General features: G+C 35.4%; 1 protein-coding gene across 2 annotated transcripts in view; it reads right to left on the reverse strand.

Annotated features, from left to right (window-relative positions):
- LRBA (LPS responsive beige-like anchor protein) overlaps positions 1 to 25,298 on the reverse strand; it is a 347,246-nt gene that overhangs the window by 232,679 nt on the left and 89,269 nt on the right. For both annotated transcript variants that reach the window (XM_072405905.1, XM_072405904.1), the window contains exons 33-34: positions 22,458 to 22,519; positions 1,901 to 1,965 (exon numbers count right to left, since the gene is read on the reverse strand). In XM_072405905.1, the coding sequence (XP_072262006.1) occupies positions 1,901 to 1,965; positions 22,458 to 22,519 (127 nt within the window). The remainder of the gene's footprint in view (positions 1 to 1,900; positions 1,966 to 22,457; positions 22,520 to 25,298) is intronic.

The following is a 25,298-nucleotide window of genomic DNA, read 5'->3' on the forward strand; positions in this document are numbered from 1 at the left end:
GTTTTTTTTCCTGTACAATTTTCGTATAGATTTTTAATACAACAAAATGTTCACTAACTCAGTATTATAATCTACTTATTATTGCTCTTCATTTTATTTGATGAAATATTACATTTAATGTAATTCAATACTGAAAACAAATTTTTATAATCCAAACTAGGCATGCCACTGCTAACTGATCCACTGATTTTAAGAAAATTGTGAAAAACACTTGTTTTATACAGTTTGATCAAGATAACACACAGTTTAAGAGACAGATTAGGTTGGGTCTGAGTTCAATATATGATTGGTGAGTTTAGATTACAGTTACCAAAAAAAATATGTAGACAAGCAAGAAAAATTATTTTTTTTAATATACTCAATGGTATCTATGAAAAGGAAATAATCAATGTCTAAATCTAAAGCAGTCACTCTACAAATAAGGTCAAGGTAGAACATCCCTGCATAATAGGAAATGAAAACAGTACAGACCCAAGGAGTGTAACCGAACACCGTTGTTACTGTTAGGCGACCTCTGGGATCAAGGTTTATAGAAAATGCCTCTGTAATCAGGCACCTGAAGCTAGTGTGAAATAAAGGCTTATGTATTTATCTTTCAAGCCAAAAGGTTAAGCTCCATAAGAAGGCAGGAGAGTAAGGATTACTTGATCTAGGCTTGTGGTTTAATGCTTCACAAATGTTTTGGAAAAGTTGAAGAATCAACTGAGATACTTATACTAATTTCAGTCTTTTAAATATAATCTTTGTGACACATATTACATTTAAAAAAATTGTCAGCGTTACTGGACATATTTATCACCACATATCATACAATATTCATATATTACCATTTTCTGTAGCTACTAATTTTACATCCACAATAAATAGAATTTTGTTTTATAAAAGGTATGAAGAGCAGCAATAGGGATAAATCAAAGTTGACCCTTCACAAAAAAACAAAAACAAATACATCATTTAAAGTTTTTCATCCATAAAGGAATTCTAACATAGTATGTACAGCAACAAATGTATATAGCTTACTAAAGCTATTACAACTGCTACATAAAAAGGGAAAAACTTGCAAGTCCAGCAAAATATTTAAAAAAGTACACCTTTCAAGAATCACAAATACATTTTTTTTCAGTATGTGGTATATGCCCAGGTTTTCCTTATCCTAACTAGTTTCTCCTATTTGTATATTAAAATTATGCTCAACTTTCTTAAGCCAACTTACTAATTCTTTCAAAAAAAACACATATACATTTTTTCATGTATTCTCAGTATAATTTTTTTGTTTTTTTTTAAACTTACAGTACACATTTATTGCCACGTATATTGTCGTATTACCACAATAACCACAATACATTGCACTATCCTAGAGCACAATGCATGTGTTTCCATCTATTTGCATTGTACAAAGTAGAAGATGAACAGGCAGGGTTTAGAGGTGAGCAATTAGACACTTTTTATGATCTACAGTGAACTCTTTGCTATTAAAAGGAATTGCTTTGCCTTCTGATCCCTCAGTATAGATGGATAAATCTTTTATTCTCTGGCTAGTTCAGTTGAAACAAATATCATTATACAGGTTCAATGCTGGTAGCAACCAAACAGCCTTCAGAAGAAGAATAAAATTCACCTTGGTTATAAAGGTTAAACACCCCTTCAGTTCACATGCCATGGGTTCCATCTGCTTAACCATATCACTAGCTTTATGTGCAATATTTGTTATTTTCAGGAAATTTCAACACCTATTGCTAAAAATATAATTCTGACAAATAATGCATGTGTTACTGCTTCGTAAAATAAACCTAAAGCTGTATATTTAACCACATAATGTACAATATTTTCCTTGGCTTTTTTCATATGTAACACACATTTAACACACTTTATAGTTAAAGTAAATTCAATTCTTATTTACCTTCCTTCATTAACTAGTTCAATAAAAGCAAGACCAGCATTCTTCTGGATAGAATTTTGCCATTCCTGTAAAAATAAATATACGTTTAAAACAGAGTAAAAATTCAGGTCACTGGACAAAATTACATTTCCTATTCCTATCCACAAATTTACAGTACATTGTTAAACAATATTAGTCTTTATTGAAACCAGAGAATAAAACTACGATAATGAAACTTGTGTTAAAAAGTGCCACTATCACATGTTGTCCACTTTCTCACTATAGAGCATAACATAAGTATTGTTAATATCAAATATGATTTATGCACTGTTAAAAACATGTGAGTAAAGTTTTGCAAAATACTAAAAATGTTGGAAATTAATACAAACACATTTGCAATAAAAAATGAGAGGAAAAACATGCTCTATTATTTTAAATGATAATGGGAAGGGAGCAGCATTTTCATTTATCAAGAGGATCCTGTTCCTTCAGGGTCCAATCAGGAGGCCAAGATGTACTCTTTAAAAACCTTTACTGCAGGTGATGGACCAAGCCTTGTTTTTCAGTAAAGAGAGAAACTGAAGTCTGGCTTCAGTTTTACAAAGAGATATATATTCTTTCACTAAATGTTTCAAACTAATTAAACACATTGAAAAACACTTTTACAAAACCACTAAAAAAATGTCTGCTCTTTGTTATTGGGGCAGGATAATAGATACTTGGCCCTTCCAATGGAACACATTACTGCCGAGTTATCGCCCATCCCTTGTGTAATAAAACATACTTACCTGCCTGTTCATTTTATCTTTTTTTAAAAAAAAAAAAGTAGCTCAGTGTATTGTGCCAAGTATACCGTCATCCCCCTGAGGGTATTTTATTGCAGAAGGGAGGGCACAGGTCCTGCAATATAGGACCTGTCTGGTTGCAATTTTTATTTTTAGAATACATTCTGTTCATTTTTATCACTGATAAACATATTTATTATATTGTTTATATATAAAGAGTTATAAGACCTCTTTATTTGGATGGGTCTGTAAGTCTGCAGAAGCAGACAAGCATCTGAAACACTTCTAGGGTGAAGCCAAGATTATACCCCTGTTTATTAAAACATGGTCACTTAGGGTCTGACTTATATAATGAACTCTTGAAATGATCCATGAAAAATGATAAGAATATTGTGATTTTGGATATTTGTTTACATTTTTGATGTTTTTGTTGAACAAAAGCTTAATAATTTAATATTATACACCTGAATGGTCCTAATTCTTTTTAAAACATAAAGGAAACCCTTTATTTCATATCCTGCATTGGCTTCATAAGTCGAATACTTATAAATAAAGTGGGTTCACTGGTCTGTCCCGATACTTTAACTTCAGTCTTTTTACCTTTCATAAGCATTTTGATCAACCATCCTAAAATTTTATGTATTTAAACCATATAAAAGTTAAAAAATGAATGATGAAATGATGAGCACTAAAACTTTCTTAGCTCAATTATATATTAATGTACCTTACAAAGTGTATTATGGCCCTGGTTATTTGTTTCCCATGTTCCCCAGAGGTACAAGGCAGAACACTATAAAAGCCCCAGGCCCACCACTAATGCACCCATGTAACTGTAAAGCACATTTCAACACTTCGGAATTGAAGGGCTGCAGAGAAGATTCGGCTTTGTCAATATTCTAGACTGGTTCTAATTGACATACATTTCCTGCCGTACCTTATCCTGGGGTTCTACATAAATAGTACTCTTAAAACACCAAAGTGATATTTCAGGAACTTAACAGCAACATAATTAAAATGGCACATAGAGGCTAATTAGTGCTATAAAGGCTGCATTAAACAATTATTAAAGTACAAAACAAAAATACCTTGCCTCACAAGGGTACTTTATGATTAACAATCAAATGAGCTTAGGCATAAAATATAAGATAGGTAATTATAAATAAACTGACACATAAATGGTAAAGTAAAACCTGGACCCTTGGTCATTTACATGTGATATTGATCATCATTGTTTATCTATTACTGAAGTGATTGTTAATCTGTTAATTGATTTAGGTTCAGAAAAAGAAGGGTAGGGTATCTAATCTATTCTATACATAAGCAAAATTATGTTTTGAGTGCATATAAGTAAAGAAAGAAATGTAATTGAATAACCAAAACCTAATATATAAATGTTCATAGTCATGGCCCAGGGATGATTTCGGAAAAAATTTGCCCCCCACCTCTTCCTAAAACTAGCCCTGACATAGCAAACCCATGCCATAGCCTAACTGAAGTGTGCCTTCAAGCCCCATCTCATGACAATGGAATGAAATCTTCTGATGTGGCCTTTAGGGTTCAGTGTGTAACAGACACATAATGTACGTGGCTGACAAAACACAGAGGAGGATGCAAGAGTAAAACACATGCTTTATTTTCAGTGGTATGTAAATGATGGAAGCCCAATTCATTAAAGAAGCCTTCAAATGATGTCAATAAGCGCCACCTTATTTAACCTCCCTAGCGGTTTATTTCTTTCCGTTTTTTTTATGTCTAAAAGCAGTACATTGTTTTTCATAAAAATTTATTTTACAGTATATTATAATAGTATGAGTATAACAAAGTTTGAAACACAAAATCATTTAAAAACAATTACAAGTTTTTTCCACAATATTGTTGTCAAGATAACAATGAGGGGCACAAACCACATGGTACATGTATACCAATGAACATATAAAAACATTATAATCCTTGCTAAAAACCAATTTATTGGGGGTCCATGCGTAAAAATATTCTTTAAAATTGGTGGCCAGTTATAAGAATTCCCCCTTTCCAATGATGACTAGAATATCACCTTTATAGACTAAAAGAATTAAATCTAGTCATGCAGCTGTCTTAAGAACTATGGAGGCATCATCAAATTGGAGGTCAATCAGCCACAGTTCAAGAAACTCCCTAACAATTTCTTGAGGAACCCTGGAGTTCCATTAAACCCTGTTTGAGAATGGCGGCTCCAAACACTACTGAATAGTAGACATAGTAAGACCAGAAAAGTGGTCTGCTCAAAACACTAACTTTACCAATTTAGTTTTTGGCAAATTCAAGAAGAACTGGAACTCCTATCCTTGTATAAAGTGGTTGACCACAATGGAAAAACCTTAGCATTGGAGGTAAATGGTACAGGATACAGCTAGCTATCTGATCTTGATGGTAATTGCACAAGTTACAATACCGCCACTGCTCAAGCTGTTCATAGGAGTTAAGCTGCGTACACACGGCAAATTTTTCTCGCCCGATAATCAGTATCGGCCAATTATCGGGCGAAAATCTGCCGTGTGTACAGTCGGTCGTCGTCCATCGTCCGACGACCGTCCTGGCGGATCCATGGACGATGGACGACGACCGATCCTAATGAAAGGGAAGGGGAGAGCGCGCAGCAGGGTGCCGCTCCGTCGCTCTCCCCCTCCCCTCTCCATAGAGCATGAACGGTGCTGTATGTACAGCATCGTTCATGCATCGTGCAGTCTTTTCTCGTTGGAAAGGATCGTGAAAGATCCTTTCCAACGAGAAAAATTGCAGGTGTGTACACAGCTTTAGAAGAGAAAAGCAGTGTTGAGAAACATGCTCATGACGTAGTGCAACTAGATAAGATTTGGTTACTATACAATATTCAAATTGTAAAGATACAACATAAGCACCTAGTGACAACATTATTTATAATTAGCAGATATAATATTTATGTATATTAGCAGATAATATAGGAAGGCGGCAAAGCACACTTTTGCCTAAAATTCTCTTTGATAATATATAGAACCATTATATCAAAATAGTTATATAGTTGTACACAATGTTGTACCCAAGTATAGTTGTACCCAATACATTATGTGCTCCTTGACATAACAAAATCTGCAAGGTAACACAGAAGAACATAACCAAATGTGTGACATAGCAGGTCATCAGAAAGTGTACTCTAAGGGGACTATTCTTTCATGTGACTGAATCAAGTTCTTCGTCCAATCAATACTAGAGTTTGGTTTCAAGAGTAAGTAATAAAAACTGCTTAAAACCCACCATCTACATGCCCTGAACAGATGATGATCATTAGGATTTTGTTACCATCATGTATGGAGAAGCTGTATAAAATGTATCCTATTAGTAGTTGGTCAGTCTGTTTGACAACTGCAGCACTGAAGACAAATGGCAGCTGTTGCCCTTTGAGGTCTGAAGTCATGTCTGCAGGGAATTACAAGCCCAAGCGGTTAAAAAAGTATGGCTTGTTCATTAGACACTGCTTCAGGGAAAATGGCCAACTCTGCCTCAGAAAGTACATCAAAGAGCCAATTATTTTTATTATATTGTATGCGTGTGTGTTTTTTTTATATATATATATATATATATATATATATATATATATATATGAATATATATATACACACACATATACAATATATATACACATACATATATACACATACATACATACACACACACCCACACACACACACACACACACACACTGCATGTAACATTATAAAACAGGAAGACAGAGATTAATGCTTTCACGGAGATTTTGACAAGATGTGCACAGAAGCAATATATCAGAATAATGCAGTATTCTGCATTTACTACACAGTTTTAGAAAGCTGTTTCTGTGTTTTATGGCATATGTTTCAGGTTGCATTAAGCTGGTCAGCTTTGTAACAGCTACAGAAAAGGAGGAAAAAATATTTTTTTTGGACAAGTTTGATTTTTTTGTGTGTGTGTTATTTATTTTGTTGCCATATAAATCATATCACAGAGCAAATTCAACAAAAAAAAAAATAATTTGTCCAGCTTATATTATTGCTTACTACATTTGTAACTAATTTTGAGTGAAATAAATTTAGATAAAACCAAAATCGGACACGAATGCTATCAATATTTATCTCATCCCAGTGGATACTCTATATTTTAAACAGGGGGCCTGTTCACCGTCCCTCAGACTGTCGGGGGGCCGTACTATAGGGCTGCTAAAAAAAAAAAAAAACTTTGTCAGTGTCTGCTACCTGTCACTCACTGCTGCCTTCATACATGGATCACACTGCAGCACATGTGTACATGATCAATGTGCATAGTATGTTTATACTATTTACAAATGTACATTGATCATGTACATTTGTGCAGCAGTGAGCAGGGAATGAAGGCAGCAGTGAGTCTATGCTCTGCTCATACCTTCTCTGCCTGATGGCTTCAGCCCGACAGCTCCAGCGTTACCCCAGCAACAGTGGGTTCCCTGGAGTGCAGATGGCAGGTAGCCAGAACTCAGGCAGGAGAAGCAGCCTCAGCAGCCGGCGGGCCGGATGGACAACTTCAGGGGGTCGTATTTGTCCCGCGGGCCGTAGTTTGAGGACCCCTGCTCTATACATCAAATCCTACTCAATCACAGCTTGACTTCTAAAAGATGTGCTAAACCGCCCCCCCCCCTCTTCTACTTGTCTAAATTCACAATCACACAGTATACCTTATCCCAGTTCTAATATCTTCTTTATTGTAGAAGAGAATATTTTGGGGTGTCCAAATTGCTGTCTGGGTGACAGAAAATTATTTTTAGGTGAATAGCATAATGATGTCATGAAGATGTGGTATGGACTGCCGCAACGCGTTACAGGCTGCCACATATAGACGTAGTGCCAGCTAGGGGCACAAATGACAGTGTCATTCAAAAGAAGATTCTGCGTTTTTTTTCTTTTTAATAAAATGTGTGATTTAATATGATCAAAATGGTTTGAGATTGACTTTAAAGTAAAAGTAAAGCTCACTTTCTAGTATATACAGACAAGATTGTATCCTGCTGAAAGTCATAAAACTTTGAGGGGACCTATGTAGATTTAGCTACATTTAGGATGCAATTTAAAATTTACAATTTTCTAAAGTATTTTTTAAATGTTTTTTAATTGTTTATGAGACTTGATAACCAAAAAAGATAAAAGCAGAAGTTTACTTAAGCAAAACACACATGTAAAATGGATCCAATGGATCCACTTGTAAAATTGAATTTTTTTGGTAGCCTCAGCAGACCTAGGTAGGTAAAAGGAGCCATGCCAAGTTTTTACAGACACTGAAAGCTGGGATTTGCATATAAATTTACTTTGTGGCAAACAGGATAAGAATAAAATTTGTTATCTTAGTCGATACCAGCAATCCCTTGACGTGATTCTTTTCCACACCATAATTAATGACTGGGTTTAATTCTGTTTCAGTCAATAACTTTTTGTTGCTAACATAAGTCATCAACAGGATAGGGTATCTTCAAAGCTTTCTTCACTGCATTAAAATGCATTTTTAGGCAAAACGGGACGCTATGTTATTGCAACAATTCAAGCGCACATGTCCTCTTTTAAAAAAACATGATTGGAGATATTTAGTTTGAAACACAGAAGGCCAAACACTTGTTCCCAATAATATTGGGCTTTTCTAGTGGATGTTTATAAACTAGAATCCTTTTCAACAATGTATAGATAACAAAAACACTGCTAAAGATTGGTAAATAAATTCACCAGAATACTACTTTCTGACAAAATTGAGAAACCTAACATCAGGATACACTGCATTTTTCTCATCTTCATGTTTACCAGGCTGTAAGAATAAAGAAATTATGTAAAACCAAGGGCCTTTTATCACCAGCTTAAAAAAAAACATAACATACATTAACACTGCTTAACTCTGGGTTTAATGTGACAGCTGGATGTGTCCAGAATTCAAAAGAAAGGCTGCAGTAGAATATTTATTACAGTAACAAATCCTTGAAGTGTTATACAAAATTCATTAGTTTTCTTTAATCAATTCTTGCATCAACATGCACATTAGCCTGTGACAGACTAATTCAAAAAAAGCAATTACAACTCCATACCTTATGTTAAAAGATGACATAAAGCAACTGTGTTAAACCAGGGAAACACAATCAAAATGCAAAGAAAAACAGATTAGGGATGATCTATTTCAATTTTTTTCAGCTGAAGTTAATTACAAGAAACTTAATAAAGAGTAAACCCTTTATTGTTTGCCATCATGCAATAGTATAGAGTTTTATGCAGCATTACAAAAAGTTAAAAGACTTCTTAAAAATAAAAACAGGGAGTTAACCCCAACAGTGCACTTTCACCTAAAAATACAGTTTATTTAAAAATAGGTTTATATAAAAATAAGACATTTTGTTACATAGGCTATAAACAACAGACAAGGTGGCTGTGGAACTAAAGCAAGCACCTGTGTGTAGAGGTAGTGTAAGCATATGGGTGGGGCCCATCACAAGTTTAGATAAAATGTACAGCTATTCTTTCAAGGCTAGTTAGCCAATACGATGCTCTTAGCTGTCCCCCAGATCAGATGTTCCGATTGGAAGATTAGCCCTAACCTCTTGTTCTGTGGATAACAAAATTTTGGGGTTTTGGGAGAGCTACATTTGGCTAAGTCTCTACCATTCTTGAACATATGAACCTCCACAAATTCTTTATTATACTGAAGCAAACATTTTGAAAATAATATTTGAAAATAAGGCATTGAGGTTCTTGATTGACTAATTTAGACTTTGTTTTTATTGTCATTTTTGTGCTGGAAGGAAACAGTCACACCCACCCAGTGTTAAATCTACCACATACAAATGAGGTTTTCTTCTTCAAAGCATCTGCTTTTACCCAATTTTAATAATTTTTATATAGGGAATGGCATTGTCCGGGATGGATTGTTGGTCAACAAACAATAGATTGTTGGTCTCCATACTTTTTTTTTTTGTTAAAGTTCTGCCTGGATGCCTGGATAAATATTTCATATTTCTAGTGGTTTATGCGTACATGCTGAATTTTTTTTGCAGATATATAGAAATTTCCCCTTACCTTTTGTTTTCAAGGGTAAGTAGGTTTAACCAACATAACTTTTCTTTAAAGGTATTTTTGTGACATTAATAATAATAATAGAATATTAAACAGGAGATTATATATATATATATATATATATATATATATATATAGTCAACATATTACGAGGCGCAGTCCATTAAATAGAGGTTGCACAGACAGATACAAACAGTGACACAGGAGGAGAGGACCCTGCCCAGAAGAGCTTACAATCTAGGAGGTGGGGAAGTAACACATAATAGAAGGGGGATATGGATTGGTGGGCGAGTAGTGAGAGTTTTAGGAGTTACAAGAAGACGGATAGGCACGTTTAAAAAAATGGGTTTTGAGGGCTCTTTAAAAAGAGCAGAAAATGGGAGCAAGCCAAATAGGCCAAGGAAGACCACTGCAGGGAGTCGGGGCAGCCACAGAAAAGTCTTAGAGCCGAGCATCTGATGAGGTTATGAGTGAAGAATTCATTAGTAGGTGATTGGAGGAGCAAAGAGAGCGGCTATAGGTGTATTTTTCTATCAGGTCAGAAAGGTAAGTGGGGCAAGAACTGTGGAGGGATTTGAATGCAAAGCACAGGAGTTTGAATTGATTTTATTGTGAAATGGAAGCCAGTGAAGAGAACTACAAAGAGATGCAACAGAAGAGAAGTGGTGGGAAGGATGGATGAGTCTGGCTGCAGCATTCATAACAGATTGTAGAGGGGAGAGTTGGGTTAGTGGAATACTAGAGTGGAGTAGGTTACAGTAGTCCAGATGAGAGATAAGAGCATGTACACAGAGCTTGGTGGTCTCGGGGACAGGTAGGGGCAGATTTTGGAGATGTTGTGCAGGTGAAAGTGACAGGACCTGGAAATGCTCTGAATATTGGGGTAAATGAGAGGGCAGATTTGAAGTAGACGCCAAGATAATGTGCCTGAGGGAAGGGGTGAATGACAGGCATACGGTTATATATCTGTATTGCAATCAAGAGTTTTGTAAATTAGTCAGTGAAATCACAGCTCATTGAATGCGAGCCTGCATAGAAAAAGTGAAAATATGGCTGTCCCATGAACATACCGTGTTTCCCTGATAAGGCATCCCCATCAAATAAGCCACCCCTCCCCATTTTTGCTCAAAACATTAAAATAAAGCACCCTCCGCAAATAAGACACCCACCTGCCACTGTGTGCCTCTGTGTGACTTCTCAATGCTGGCTGCAGTGCAGAGTGAAACTGAAAGTGACTTCAAAGGCCCGCACACGCGCCCGCGACTCCACACCAGGAAGGACAAGCAAGCTGCTGATCCCTGCCCTAATGGAGTCTGTTACTGGCCGTAGAAGCCAAAAAAAAGTGAGTCAGTGATCAGAAGGGGACAATCAATGGCACACAGCGCTGCGTAATATGTTGGCGCTATATAAATCCTGTTTATTAATAATAATAATAATAATAATAATAATGAGTGATCAGAAGGGGACAATCAATGGCACATGAGTGATCAGAAGGGGACAATCAATGGCACATGAGTGATCAGAAGGGGACAATCAATGGCACATGAGTGATCAGAAGGGGACAATCAATGGCACATGAGTGATCATGAGTGATTTTCAACAATAAATGTGTACTGTAGTCTTCTTCATGGAAAAATAAGACATCCCCCTGAAAATAAGACCTGGGGCATATTTTGGCATTTCAAAAAATATAGGACAGTGCCTGATTTTTTGTAGATGCATTGGCCTGATTTGTTAAGGATCTCCAAGACAGCAGAAATAGACCATCATGGGTGAACCTGGGTGATCCAGCAAACAAGAAATTGATTTGGCCCAAGATTAAACACATTTGCCAAAAAAAAAAATAGAACATTTATTTTAAAAAATCTATTTCAGGTTTGCTTGCATGAAAGTCAATCTTTTCCAGTCTTGGGGAGTTGTAATAATCTAGGTCCAATGTATTTAATATAAAAAATACCAATATGATTTACACCAAGCTGATCTATTGTACATGCTGAAAAAAAGATAAATAGATAAGAATTCCCTAAATTAACAAGCTGTGGACCTTTTGAAGCCCAAAGGCAACTGAACTAGTAGACAACTATAAAGATGTTTTCCTATTTTGACATTACAGCAGAAAAAACATAGTCACTATACTATTTGAAGAAGATGTCCAATGGAAGGTCCGTAAACACTATATTATCACTGTTAAAAAGTAGAATGTAACAATGTAATCTACATCCCTGAAAATATGGCAATAAAGTGTTACATACTTACACTGCAAATAAGCAGACATATGATACACAATTAACATTTGGAACAGGAGGACACTAAAATCTCAGATTTCCTGAAAGGCTATCATACTCAGGAGTAAGGCAAACTCTGTAAACCAAGTGCATATGCCTTGTAATTCAAGGGCTACTACCCAAAACACATTTAATTATTAATTAGGTAATGTAATATTTGCACATGAAAACTAGAATACATGGTTAGGCAGCACTAAGCACAACTGACCTAGTTACTCTACCAGGAACACTGACCACTCTGTCGGCTTTTCATTTTATTCAGCCAACTCAGATGTTCCGAGTTGAACAGCTATGTTTAACCAGTAGGGAGTCAAATTAAAACACACTTTATTTTGAGCAGTCTCCACATTTTAGGCTTTGCTTCCTGTCAGGAAGAGTTTCATTTCAATGCATAGCCCAATCAGCAGGGAGCTCCCAGAATTAAGTGCCAGTTGATATTACTTTGTTTTACACCCACCACCCTTGAGGATAACTTTCAAAGATTTCACAAAAAGGTCAGCATGGTCTCATCCTTCTGACTAGACTGGCAAACCACAGGGTGTGCTCCTTTTTCTATGAAATTCACCTTATATAGTTATGTTTTTTGAACCCTAGTGTGCTAAAGTCACCACAGGAAGTCTTGTACTTCTGAAAATGACTGTTTTTAATGCTGACATGATGATGTTTTTGAGCTCCTAACATCGCTAACACACGTTTTAGATTTCAGTCTGGTAAAGCTGTCTTTTTACATTAAACTGACAGCTTTGAAGGCACCTAAAATTAATTTCAGATGATAGAGAGGCAGTATGTAAAGTTCAATAAAAAAAATGCATAACTATGTTCAAATAAGGTTGAAAAAAATCTGTTGTTTAGGACTTACAAAGTTTAACAAACTAAATGTTATTCAATTACATCCTATATTTTCTTAAACCTTTAGGCTGAGTAAAATGGAGGAGTGGAAGCAAGCTCATGGAGTCATCTTTATTCTCCTGGTCAACACATGCATGTTGAAGAGCCAAATTGGCGCAGGCTATGAAGTCTCCAATTCCTAACTTTTATTGTACAGGAGATGGGAGGCTGATATACAGATAGATGCAGTGGTAGTGTGAGTGTCTCCACAGGTAAGAAATCAACAATGACAATGTAATGTTACCCTAGAACAGGAAGCATGTGTACAAACACATTTTAACTAGTTTATCAGGTATAGCAGGGGGTGGCAGAGAAAAAAATCAAGCATAATTTTTTATCTTGGCTATTAAATTTTCCTAAAACACCTGAATCATAATACAAAAACTATTAGCCAATTATCTTTGGAGTCCCAGCATAGCCATTCTGATGTGATCTCTCCAGACCAGGATTACAGCTTAATGTGTTGAAGATCTAGTCATCAGCATTCACGGATTGCATTTAGGTCTTTCAACTCCTCTGCACTTCATACAAGAGCTATAATTGACTTTACGACTACTACATTTCAGGTAATCTTGCAAGCCACTTTAGTGATACTCAAGTACCTCTCTCTAATACATACATATTTCACCATGCACAATGCACACCTTGCATTCTGTAAGATTCTATTTTAATACTAGTGGTCTTTTTTTATAATATCTTATACATATACTAAAAGTATTACGACCAAATTACTTATCCCTAAATTGCTAACTCCTAATATCGAAAAAGATATCTGTGGTGCACTTTACTGAGTATGGCAAAAGCACAGTAGGTCAGGTTATTTTGAAATATTAAAAAAAAAGGTCAACAAGATTCCAAATTGCATGACTAAGTGTGCTTTAATTTTAGATTGAAAGGTCATGTCGTATTAGATGCATTCTATTCTTTATGTTGAATGATTATGTTTATTACTATACATTGTGTTGTGTATTGTAAGTAAAGTAGAATGCAAGATTTGAGAACTGTATATATTAATGGAATCCCTTCAAAATGTCACCATCTATTTCCTGATAGTTCAGGCTAAATTTCATGTCAAAGTGAACTATGGAAAGTACATTTGATTAGATAAATTTGAGAATGGATATCGATGTGGCCATCTGGTAAAAAAAAACAGTCCTGTTTTAAACATTGAAGAATTAAACAGTGCATCAGTGACAATCAGCAATATTAAATCTTCTAAAGATGTTGGATGCTTTGTCACATAATCTGATCTTTCAGTTATGCAATGAATAATAATACTTACATCTTTGTTTCAGATTTTTACATTTTTTTTTATTTTACACATTTTTCTAGTTTAAATATGGAAACACTCAACCTCCAAGAGTGATTAAATTTACTTCTGCAACAGGGTCTTCTGAAGAATCATTACTGCAGTCATCCATATCCCAAAGAAAATCCAAACTTGTTAGGCCTAAACTTGTTACACCTAAAGTTGATCTATACCTACCTCAGAAGATGCAATATCTGCTAGCTAACTTATTGGAATCTTTCCACAGGCTTCTTACAGGTTTTGAATTTTAGCCTGCATTGACTACAATAACATGAATGAACTCCTATGCATGTGCAACTTATGCAGTTATTGTACATGGAGCGTCTACTCCTCAGTGTACATCTCAAATAGGCAGGTAAAAATCATTTTTAAAGTTTAAAAGTTTTTAAGAAAAGCTAGAGAAATTTAGTACACTTTGAATTCTTATTAGGATAATTACAAATACAAAATTGAAAATGTATTCAGGCACTTTATACATGATACAGGAGCAGCAAAACTAACACCCTGGCAGTTGCAGGAATGGGAGCCACAGGCTGCAGCAGCACCAGCAACTGATCTGGTGTCACTAGCGCCATGCACTCTTACCTAGTGCTTTCATGTCCTGATCCCTGGTGTAACACACACCTGACATTCTGTATATTACATACATATAACCCTCTGTATTCTGTGTTTTATGTACTCTTGAAGCAAGATAGAGTAGGTTCTGGGTATACTTAATCATACCCCTTTAAGCTCCTTGATTGTGCAACCAAGATTTTTCAAAATCCTAGCAACGCCTCAAGAGGGGGGTATGCAAAATATTCCAGAAGGGCCCACTGATTTCTAGAGGTGTTCATGATAAGACCACTAAACATTTTGAGATTATAGTAAAGCAGTAAAAAAAAGTTTTTGGACATAACTCGAATCTCTTGTACTAACAAAATGATGAGTGAAATGTCACTAACTAATTATAGCCGTGCACATACCACAAAAAGCATAGCTAAAATCTGAGTATTCCATTTTTCCCCATTGATATGTTATGCCTGGTGTCTAGCAGGCTAACTATTGAGTCCAATAAAGTATATTAGCTATGTGAAGATAAATGTAAACAAAATATGCAAGTTAATATGCAAAGTGAAAATTAGGTGTTTATTATATTATGTGCAAATGTAGGACATTTTGATTCTGAATATATAAAAGCAAAATTAAGAACAAAAATTACTGTGCTGTTTACATAAGATTTGGATGCAGAAATTATAATAAACTACAAATTCATTTACTATTTTTTTATAAATATTTTAATTACTTTAATAACACAGACCAAAGGAAATGATGCATTCTTTCCTAACACATATTATGCATTTCTGATAAATGGTAGAAGAATAGATGACCTGGCAGAAGGCTCACACAATAACATGTGATTTACAGGACACCAATGCAGCTTGTACAAGATTTATCTGACAGGCTCCTCCGATAGCGGCCTGCTGAGTATCCGATGGGATGATTTCTAGTCGAGGAAGTCTGCGACCTAGTAGCCATACACATTATTTATTTATTAGATGTTTTGGGTTGAAACCATTTTTAAATGATGCACTTCACAATGCATAGCCATAAATTTATCTTAAAGCCTTGGAAGGGAGGTAGTGTTATTGGAATGTATGTCAACCTGAATTAGGAAGAGCAAAACAACGCTTTTATCAAGTGGCCTCGAATGCGATGTCTTTTGTTTCAAAAACTATATTCATGTCAAATAAACAAGAATGTTCAGCAGTAATATTATGGGAAATATCCACTAAAATCTTTGTGGAACAAAACTGACAAAAGAGAAGAAGGGAGAGGCTTGAATGAAACATAAAACATATTGGAGCATGCTTATTAAAAAGAATTCCCTTAGAACTGTAGACATATTGTGGATATGAAATCAGTTTATTTGGAGTGAAAAAAAACAAAAGCTTACAAAGAGGTATGTGGCAAACGGAATATATTTTTAAAGAAGAATGGTGACACTGAGCAAACATTTGCTGCATTCAAGGTAATTTAAACCACATGCACCTAAAATGTACCTGCATTGAATGTTTATTGAATTAAATATGCTCCTAAAACTCAAAATATCAATAAAAACGGATTGAAATTGATGTACAGATGCCACCTATACAAAATGTTCAAATGTATCTACTTTAAAAAAGTTAGCCCCTGAAAATCTCTGGAGTTTAAAATGGATTTTTTTTAGTTTCCTAGTACCAGAGTAGATATATGATATCTACTATGTGATAAATCAGCCTGCATTCTACCTGTGCACACTCACAGAGTGCAAATTTGGAAAAACAAAAATCCCAAGGGACCCCCTTTCATAAGACAAAATACCAACATTTAGAACAAAGTCTATAAGGTATTTGAGGTAATTTATTTATTAGTAAACTTATTTTATTTTGACAATTTTTGTTAAATATGTCTTATATAGCCATTTTATGTTGTATACATTATTTTGTCTCAAACAAAAAAATATTGGCATTCCAAATATACAATTACCGCAAAAGAGATTATTATTATTACACAGTATTTATATAGCGCAATCATATTACGCCGTGCTGTACAAAGTCCATAGTCGTGTCACTAATTGTCCCTAACATGGTCATATGTCATTTATACAGTCTAAGGTCAATTTTTGGGGGGGGGAAATTTTTTGAGGAAACCCACACAGACACAGGGAGAACCTTCAAACTCCATGAAGGTCATGTCCTGGCTGAGATTCGAACCTGGGACCCAGTGCTGCAAAGGCCAGAGTGTTACCTTCGAGCCACCTGCTGCCCAGATAGTAAAGGCTTTTAAAATAGTGTCACTTTTAGGAATGCCAAAAGCTGTGACAGCAGGATACATTTTTATAGATATATGCAAATATTAATCAATAGTATAAAAATGTATTATTCTGAAAAAGATGCTCCTTTCTGCAACTTCTGCAAAAGCATGTCCAAACATCAGATATCAATCGCTGTTGTTTTCTGACATGTTTCAACTTCACTGTTCAATTAATGCACTGTAATTAATGCATTCTATCCAAAAATTTTAGACAGGACCTGTAAGAAGGAAAGCTGAAATCAAGCTACAAATGAATCTGTGTGGCTCATTTAATTATGGCTTCAGCATCATGCGTATTATCCAGATCATCACATCCATGAGAGATGACAAATGTGAAAAGTTTCACACCACATTTATACATGTTAACTTGGTAAATCCACCATATTATGTACGTGATTAAAATCCAGTTTTTGACCTGAACCCTCGATCTTTGACACCCCATCCTTTCCATCACTTTAAAAGAAATTAATTGGAATTTTAGCAGTTGTATATCACTTCCTACCTTATCTGAGTACACCCCTCCCAAAAAGCAAAAAATCCATCCATCAAATTCAAGCTGAACCCTCCCAGTATCTGCAGAGCGTAAAACAGACATTCAGTTTCATATATCTCTAGGCTTCACACAGTCAAAGACAATTCAGGCCTTAGCAAAATGAATCACTTTGGTGACTGCCACCATGACCTCTCTGAATAAGGAAATTATAAGTGAAATTTTTAATTATCACACAACAAACACGCAATCATTACCAACACCCATGACCACTTCAAGGTTTAAAACATTTCATTATTCAGGCTTTCAGACTGAGCCCCATAAAATAGTTTGCAGGAAAACCACAGAAAAAGTGTATGAAAACCATTCTGAGGTAGGAAAAATTTCAGACAAATAAGCCATTAAACAATAGCCCCCCACTTACAGCATCAGCGCAAGTCTGCTGTTTTTGGCCACGCAATCTTCAATGCTTATTTCCACAAAAATTTATTTTTACCAGGCAAAAGAAAATTTAGCCTAAACATGTTTTTTGGGGGAACCTACATATTTTTACACATGATGGCTTGTTGCTTGTGTTCTCCCCATGTTTGCTTGGGTTTTCTTCACATATGCAAAAAACTACTAGTAGGTTTCTCCCCCTCCAAAACCTTTAACTTTAGGGACATAAATTGGAACATATATATAGCTTAACAGCAGCATGCATGTGCAACTGGAAGGCTTCCTTACATCTAGTATAGACCGATTTATCTCAGCTTTTAATGCAGCAGCAAAATTATATGCAGCTCTCTATAGGCTATATCTATCCACTCTCCCCCATCGAATGTCAGATAAAAACGACTAACTTTATTATTGAAATTTCATGCGGTTTTGCTGTATTTTAATGCACGTCTGTATGTTCTGTTTGCACCAGAACAATGCACTGCAGTGCTTTCTTTAAATAGTCTGCAGGTTTGAGCTTTAGATTGCTAAAAGCCAGCTAAATAGATTCCTTAAAATTACATTGCACCAGATGCAATTAAAACCTTACATATTAGATTGTGCGATTCATCACACATTGCTACTCATTTTCATACGGGTTATAATACAGGTGAGCAAAGCACCTCCCCATAGCTGAGACAGAGGTAAATCTTATATCTTTCAGGAAAGTCATGATTTTTTTAGTTACCTGGAATATGTAGAGATCCAAATAGTGCAGTGCGTGGATAACTGAGAAATAAATGAACTGCATCCCTCAGTAATCCAATATGCATATTGCAGTGAATCCCAGTTGTCTTGTGACTGTTCTTCCCTCCAGTGAACTACTTAAGGCAGTTATGAATAACTTTTTTACTTAGGGGAGAAGACAACAGTCCACAGAATATCTAAAGAACAACCTCAACCATAAGTGCAGAGGCCAGTAAGATTCTATTGGATCCAATTTGTTTTAGGTTATATTTGAGAAAAGTTAAGTTGATTCTGTCTAACATGTAACAAACACATTTTTAAAAGAAATATTTTACTTTTGGATACATGTGGATGTTGCATGTACAAGCAAATCATATTGATGTAATCAGCACCCGAAAAGTAATATTATAAGTAATAAGTAAAAATATTTTACCGACCATTTGTTTTTCCTTTTTAAACCTAGGACTTTAAAAAAAGAAATTCCTAAAACATTACTGCTGACTAATTATAGAGAGACATCAGGGTTCTCCCCAGGCCCTATTACCTCGGCATACCACCCGGCACATTTCAGCACCCACCCGGCTGTTTTTGGGTGGTTACTAAAGAGTTTTGTCACAATAAAGGGGCTGCCACCCACCTACAATTTCTTTCCACCCGGCTTAAAAAAATTTCTGGGTTGAGCACTGGACATATGTAGACAAAAGAGATGCATTCTCACTGGCTTAATAAACCTAAGCATCTAGAAACATCCTTTTTTTATAATAAACACTTAAACAAAAGATATTCTTGTCCTAATTGACAATGCATTAAAAACTCTAGTGCTAGGCTTGCTATACATTCTGTTAACCATGTCATTAAAACCTGTATCGTTAACATAAGAAAATTACAGTTTGAGGTAAGACAATGTTTGTTTCTAGGCAGAGGCACATGGCCTTGCAGTAATAAGCCCACTAGAAGCATAACTATCACTTGATACTTCATTGTAAAATCTATTAGGTGTAATCTCCTAAAGTAATTGTTCTTATTGCATTTTATTGACAATGTGGGTCATTGATTCTTCACACCTTCTATGATTCCTTCATTTGTATTCATGAAATGTCTATCAGCTCAGTCTAAATAAATTTGGTGGTATAAGCACTAACGTAGCATAAATCGATGCAAAGAAACATTAATTTTGCATTATCCTTATTTATCGGGCCAGCTAGTCATGCAGGCAGCAAATGAAGGTCAAAGGTTTGTCAATTGGTCAGAACCCTTGACCTACAGACCGATATTCCTTTTATTAAAACAGCTACTCTGTAAAATTTAGTGACACAATTCACCTTCAAAAGCAAATGTAAGAACAGCTAATATTTTTAGAGATACTGAATCTGAACTGAAAAAAAAGCATTTTTTTTTTAAATTAGAAAACACAGTAACAATATGATGCTTTTAATAAAAGTACCACATAACTTCACCTTAGCCCCTAAATAAACTGCTGCCAACCATGGCTAATATTTTAGAAGAAGATGTAGGAAGATTCTGTGGCCACAATTTGCCTGCAAATCTTCATGTGATACTTTATTGAGACTAGGTTAAAACTTAGACTAATAATTGATTCACATTGTTTCATTACCACAACATGCAGCATTGTAACAATACAACCATCCAATGTACCTGTTATGTAGTGCACTGCAACAAACATAAGACGAAACACATAAAAAGTGGTGACATTGCTAAAAATTGAACAGATGTAAACAGACCTGGACTTAGCATCAAAGGGCAACCTGAAGATATAACATGACAGTGGCTGGAAAAACTTATCCCAGAACTGTACTAATTAACACATTATTAGAGTGCAAGTGTGTGTGTTACCTAATCAGTTAGCTAGAGTCAAATTTTGGCTCAACTTTTCAAAATAATGCCAAAGGAATGGGATTGGGGTGAGTGAAAGGTGGAGTGGAAGAATAGATGAGGGTATAAGGCCCATAACAATAAAAAAGTAGTAGTCCTGTACTGTGTTAGCCATTGAATAATGCATAAAGTTTGTTCTTCAAGTGATACACTTTACCAGCCAACCAGAGCTTTTAAAGCTGAAGTACTTTGGTATTGATAGAATTCCTTAATTAGAATTTACATAATTCCTATACAACTATGTAAAAGGTGTCATTTGAACCAAAAATCTAATAAGGTGCACTTAGACAAAGAAAAAGCTCTTCAGAGTATCGCTGTAAATTTGAATAAGCTAAACCTATTGAATTAACATACAAGCTTGAGTGGTTGTAATTTTTGGTAAAAGTCATTTTTAGAAACCTCGCTATGTATTAAGACAGGTTTTTACAAACACGCAATAATAATAATAATCAGGATGCACAATATACGTTTATAGTTCAGTTATCTTGTGCTGCCCATAGAATAACCCATTTAAGACAAACGAAATCCTTATCTTACTAAACAAAAAATATCTTAGTACATGGTTACATATTACAAAACAACTGCAAGGCCATGTATAATTGAATTGTTAATGGAATATTTCACTTTTACAAAACATACAAAACAAACAAAAAAAAAAAACACACAATTAAACTTTACACTAAATGACAAAAAAATTAAAAAGAACATACAAAACAAACAAAAAAAAAAAACACAAAATAAAACTAAAATATTAATGTTATCAGTGATTTGCTTGTCAAAAGCAAAAATATTACATTTAAATGCCAACAATAAATACCAGGTTAAGCTGCAAATATCTATCTATCTACTGATCAAATTAAATTTATTTTAAAGGTTTTTAATCAAAGTGACCGAGCCATAAGACCATTAATTCAACAGAAACCTTCACATGAGATAATATGTGCATTTAACGCATTGCATGCATTATATTTATCTGACAAAGCCTATCTATCTTAGGAAGGTCTCCAAAACCCTCAAACAACTGCTGGGTGCCACCATCTTGTGATACCAGTACCTCAGATTCTCCGAAAGCTAACCATAGCTTACATTATTTAGTTTTTTATCAAATACTCAGAATTTATTTCAATGGTTAGCAAAATTATAGCTTGCAGTCACATATATTTTCATTTTAATCTTTATATTAAGGTTCCTCTGTACAATGTCCCATGCTAGTCACAGTTTGATAAATGTTCTCCTCCCAATCTTGGTTGACAACTCCGGTCTCTAATGACAAAGGAGAACTAACCATGTGATTGCCATGTCAGTTATGGCAACCTCACACAGTTTAGGAGGTTTATTGACAAAATGAGCCTTCCACATGCAGACAAACACTGTCATCAAGCTGCACTGGCATTTATTGTACCATATGCCAAAAAGTACAATAATTACAAAAAAAGTGATCCAAGTATAGAAATGTGAAAATATGCTAAAACAGTGTACCAAATCTGTCCATATCCTATATGTTCATAGGCAAATCAGTCAGCTTACACTGCTGAACATGGCCTGGGTATAGGTATCAATGAAAAAAAAAAAGGTAAAAGATGCCACAGCTTCAGTGACACTCCTAATGTCAGTGGTGTCAGGATGACTATGGTTTCAGATAAATTAAATGTTGTAAAAGATACAGATATTGCACAAAAAAGTTAAAAGGTAGATCTGCAGTAACAGATCAAAAAAAAAAAACTAATAAACTGATAACTAAACTGACCACAATCTAAAATATATTTAATATCGCAAACACATTTATCAGTCATTTATTGGGCTTTCCTTAGGTTAGGAGACTCTAGAGAAAACAAATGAAAATATATTTAAAACCTGCATACCTGTGAACACAAAAGCATCACCAACTCCACCACTGAGCTGCTGGATTTCATGCAAACTAAACCTGTAAAAAAAAAAAAAAAAATAGGAAAACAGTAAATATCACTGAATATTGACTTTGGACTCACACAGTGGAATAAGGATTTAAAAAAAAAAAGCAACTTTATTTTGGTTGGAGAACACCAGTGCTTTATAGCCTGTTGGGTCTTCACTGTTGCCTGGGAGCCTGGAGGGTAAACACCTCACCACTACCATTGCAATCAGTTCATACCTTGAGCTGAGTTAAGGTCCTCTGTAGTAAACAAAATGCAGCAAGTATTAAAAGCTGGAGGTATATATACATTGGGCAAACCATGTTTTTTAACAAGGAAAAGATCAAAGTGAATCAAAGACCATTGTAGATACAAATCACACTTAGGAGTAACTTTATTTTAAACATTTGATCAATTCAATAAGCTTTAATGCAGGAGAGGAGAGTTCCACCTGACACATTATTACATTCCATTGGACTCAACCAAAAATGCTATTTTTTAAGGAAGGATTCTTATCCTGGTGTTATCTTTGTGAATAGAGCAATATGCGCCAAAGACAGAGGCAGATTATCTGCTCCAAAGCCTGCAGTGCCTGCAATTTTTTATGCACATATCTGTTTTCATCCATTTTTCAACTTTTTTGTAAGCTCTTCGGGGCAGGGTCCTTTTTTTAATAGCAGTTTTTAATACTGCTATTTCTTGGATTGTAAGCTCTTTGGGGCAGGGTCCACTTCTCCTCCTGTGTCTGTATCACAGGAGGATACTGCCTGTATATGTCTGTCATTTGCAACCCCTATATAACGTAAAGGGCTGCATAGTATGTTGACATTATATAAATCCTGTTTAGTGTTAATAATAAAATCTATTATGGTCAACTCACATATCTGCACAGAAAATAATAGTAGGAAGTGAAGTGGAACACTTTACCACTTCACATTAACACATTCAGTTATATTGGTTACAGAATATTGTCAGTTTTTCATACTGCCTACAGAAGCAAATAGCATATGTTTAACTGATTCTTAATATCTTCGTGTTCTGCAGCATAATCATTATATATGCAGAGAGGGGAAATGGTTCATTGACCTTTGCTTTCTCCAGTGAACTTCTTTCCTTTAGCCCTCTAGCTATCAATCAAGTTTCCATTTTGGTTTCTGGCAGCAGACATCCCGAACAGTCTTATTAGTACTTTGACCCTTGGCCCCATAGTAAACCTTTGTAGGAGCTTAAGTAGTTACCTACAAGATATTTCTGACTGTTTATATTCATGGAGTTGTAGGTAGTGGCAGTGGAAGCTGAGAGAATTCTTTACACAGATGTGAATGTAATCACCATTTGTCTAAATTAAACAATAAAATGCTATAACTCTGAGCATCTCTTGCAACAATACAGGGAGTATATGGCAATATAAAGGTCGACAAATGGCATACTAACCCTTCCAAACATATACACATACATATATACACATACATATATATATACACACACACACTATATATATATATATATCCGTACAGAAGACATGGTCTCCAGCTCTGGCTGGTGGGCCCCCAAGCGGGGTGCGCGGACCACAGGTTGGGGACCGCTGGTCTCTGTGCATTTGCAGCCCAGTTGTCAGATGGCCGGAGGTTGGAGACCCCTGATTAAAAACAACTCATGGCATGGAACAAAACACTTGGGGAATGTTTCTAGTTTATGCTTGGACACCTGCAAAAATGTAACTAAATTACATTTATGAGAAAAAGAAAGGACACCCTCCCAATGATTCCTGGTCCATAACAAATCAAAATAAAGAGAAAGGGTGTTAAAAGTACACCTTTACTACTTTCACTGGATCCAAGATGGTGAATAGCAGCACTTGAATATTTGTTCATCAGCAAGTGTATCATCATGTCCATCATTCTTTAGGGATAAAGATTATTCACACACTGGAGAAAAACATTGAAGATAGTGACCAATCTTCCCAGGGGTGTACGTCACAGCAATTCACCCCAAGACTTAACCATATAATGCTGAGAGAAATTGCAATAAACCCAACATCTACTTCTACAGTCCTTAGCTAGCATGCTAAATTATAAAGCTTTTGACAGTAGAATTAGAGAAAAAAGTATGAAAAATTAATTTGTAGGACGTGTGGAAGGGTTGCCAGGAAAGAGCCTCCACTTTCTAAAAAGAATGTGGCAGAACAGCTTGGGTTTGCAAAAGTGCATACAAACAAACCACAAGCATTCTGGAACAATGTCCTGTGGAGAGATGAGACCCAAGTGAGGATGTTTGGCTATAATGCACAATCTCACATTTGGAAAAAGCAGACATAGCATATCAGTACACACACCTCAAACCAACTGTCAAACATGGGGGTGGAGGAGTGATGATTTGGGCCTGTTTTGCAGCCACAGGACCTGGGCACCTTGGACCATGAACGCCTCTATATATCAAAATGATATGAAACAGAATTGCTGAAAAATAAAAGAATCAAGGTATTGCAATGGCCCAGTCAATGTCCAGACCTCCACCCAATCAAAATGATGTGGCAGAATTTTAAGAAAGCTCCGCAAAGATGACCCACAAACCTCAAGTAATTAAAGCAATATTGCAAAGAAGAACGAGACAAAATATATTCACAATGACGTGAGAGACTAATAAAGTCATTGAATCATGGGGTGTACTTATTTAATACACATGGATGAAAATGACAATTTTTAGCAATATGCAGCAGTGGAAAAAATGTTAAAAATTGCTACTAAAACAATATGAGATGAAGATAAACCATATAAAGTAAAAGCTCTAAATGTATGGCATTCAGCACAC

The sequence above is a fragment of the Pyxicephalus adspersus genome, chromosome 3 (assembly GCF_032062135.1).
Source record: "Pyxicephalus adspersus chromosome 3, UCB_Pads_2.0, whole genome shotgun sequence".
NCBI lineage: Eukaryota > Metazoa > Chordata > Amphibia > Anura > Pyxicephalidae > Pyxicephalus > Pyxicephalus adspersus.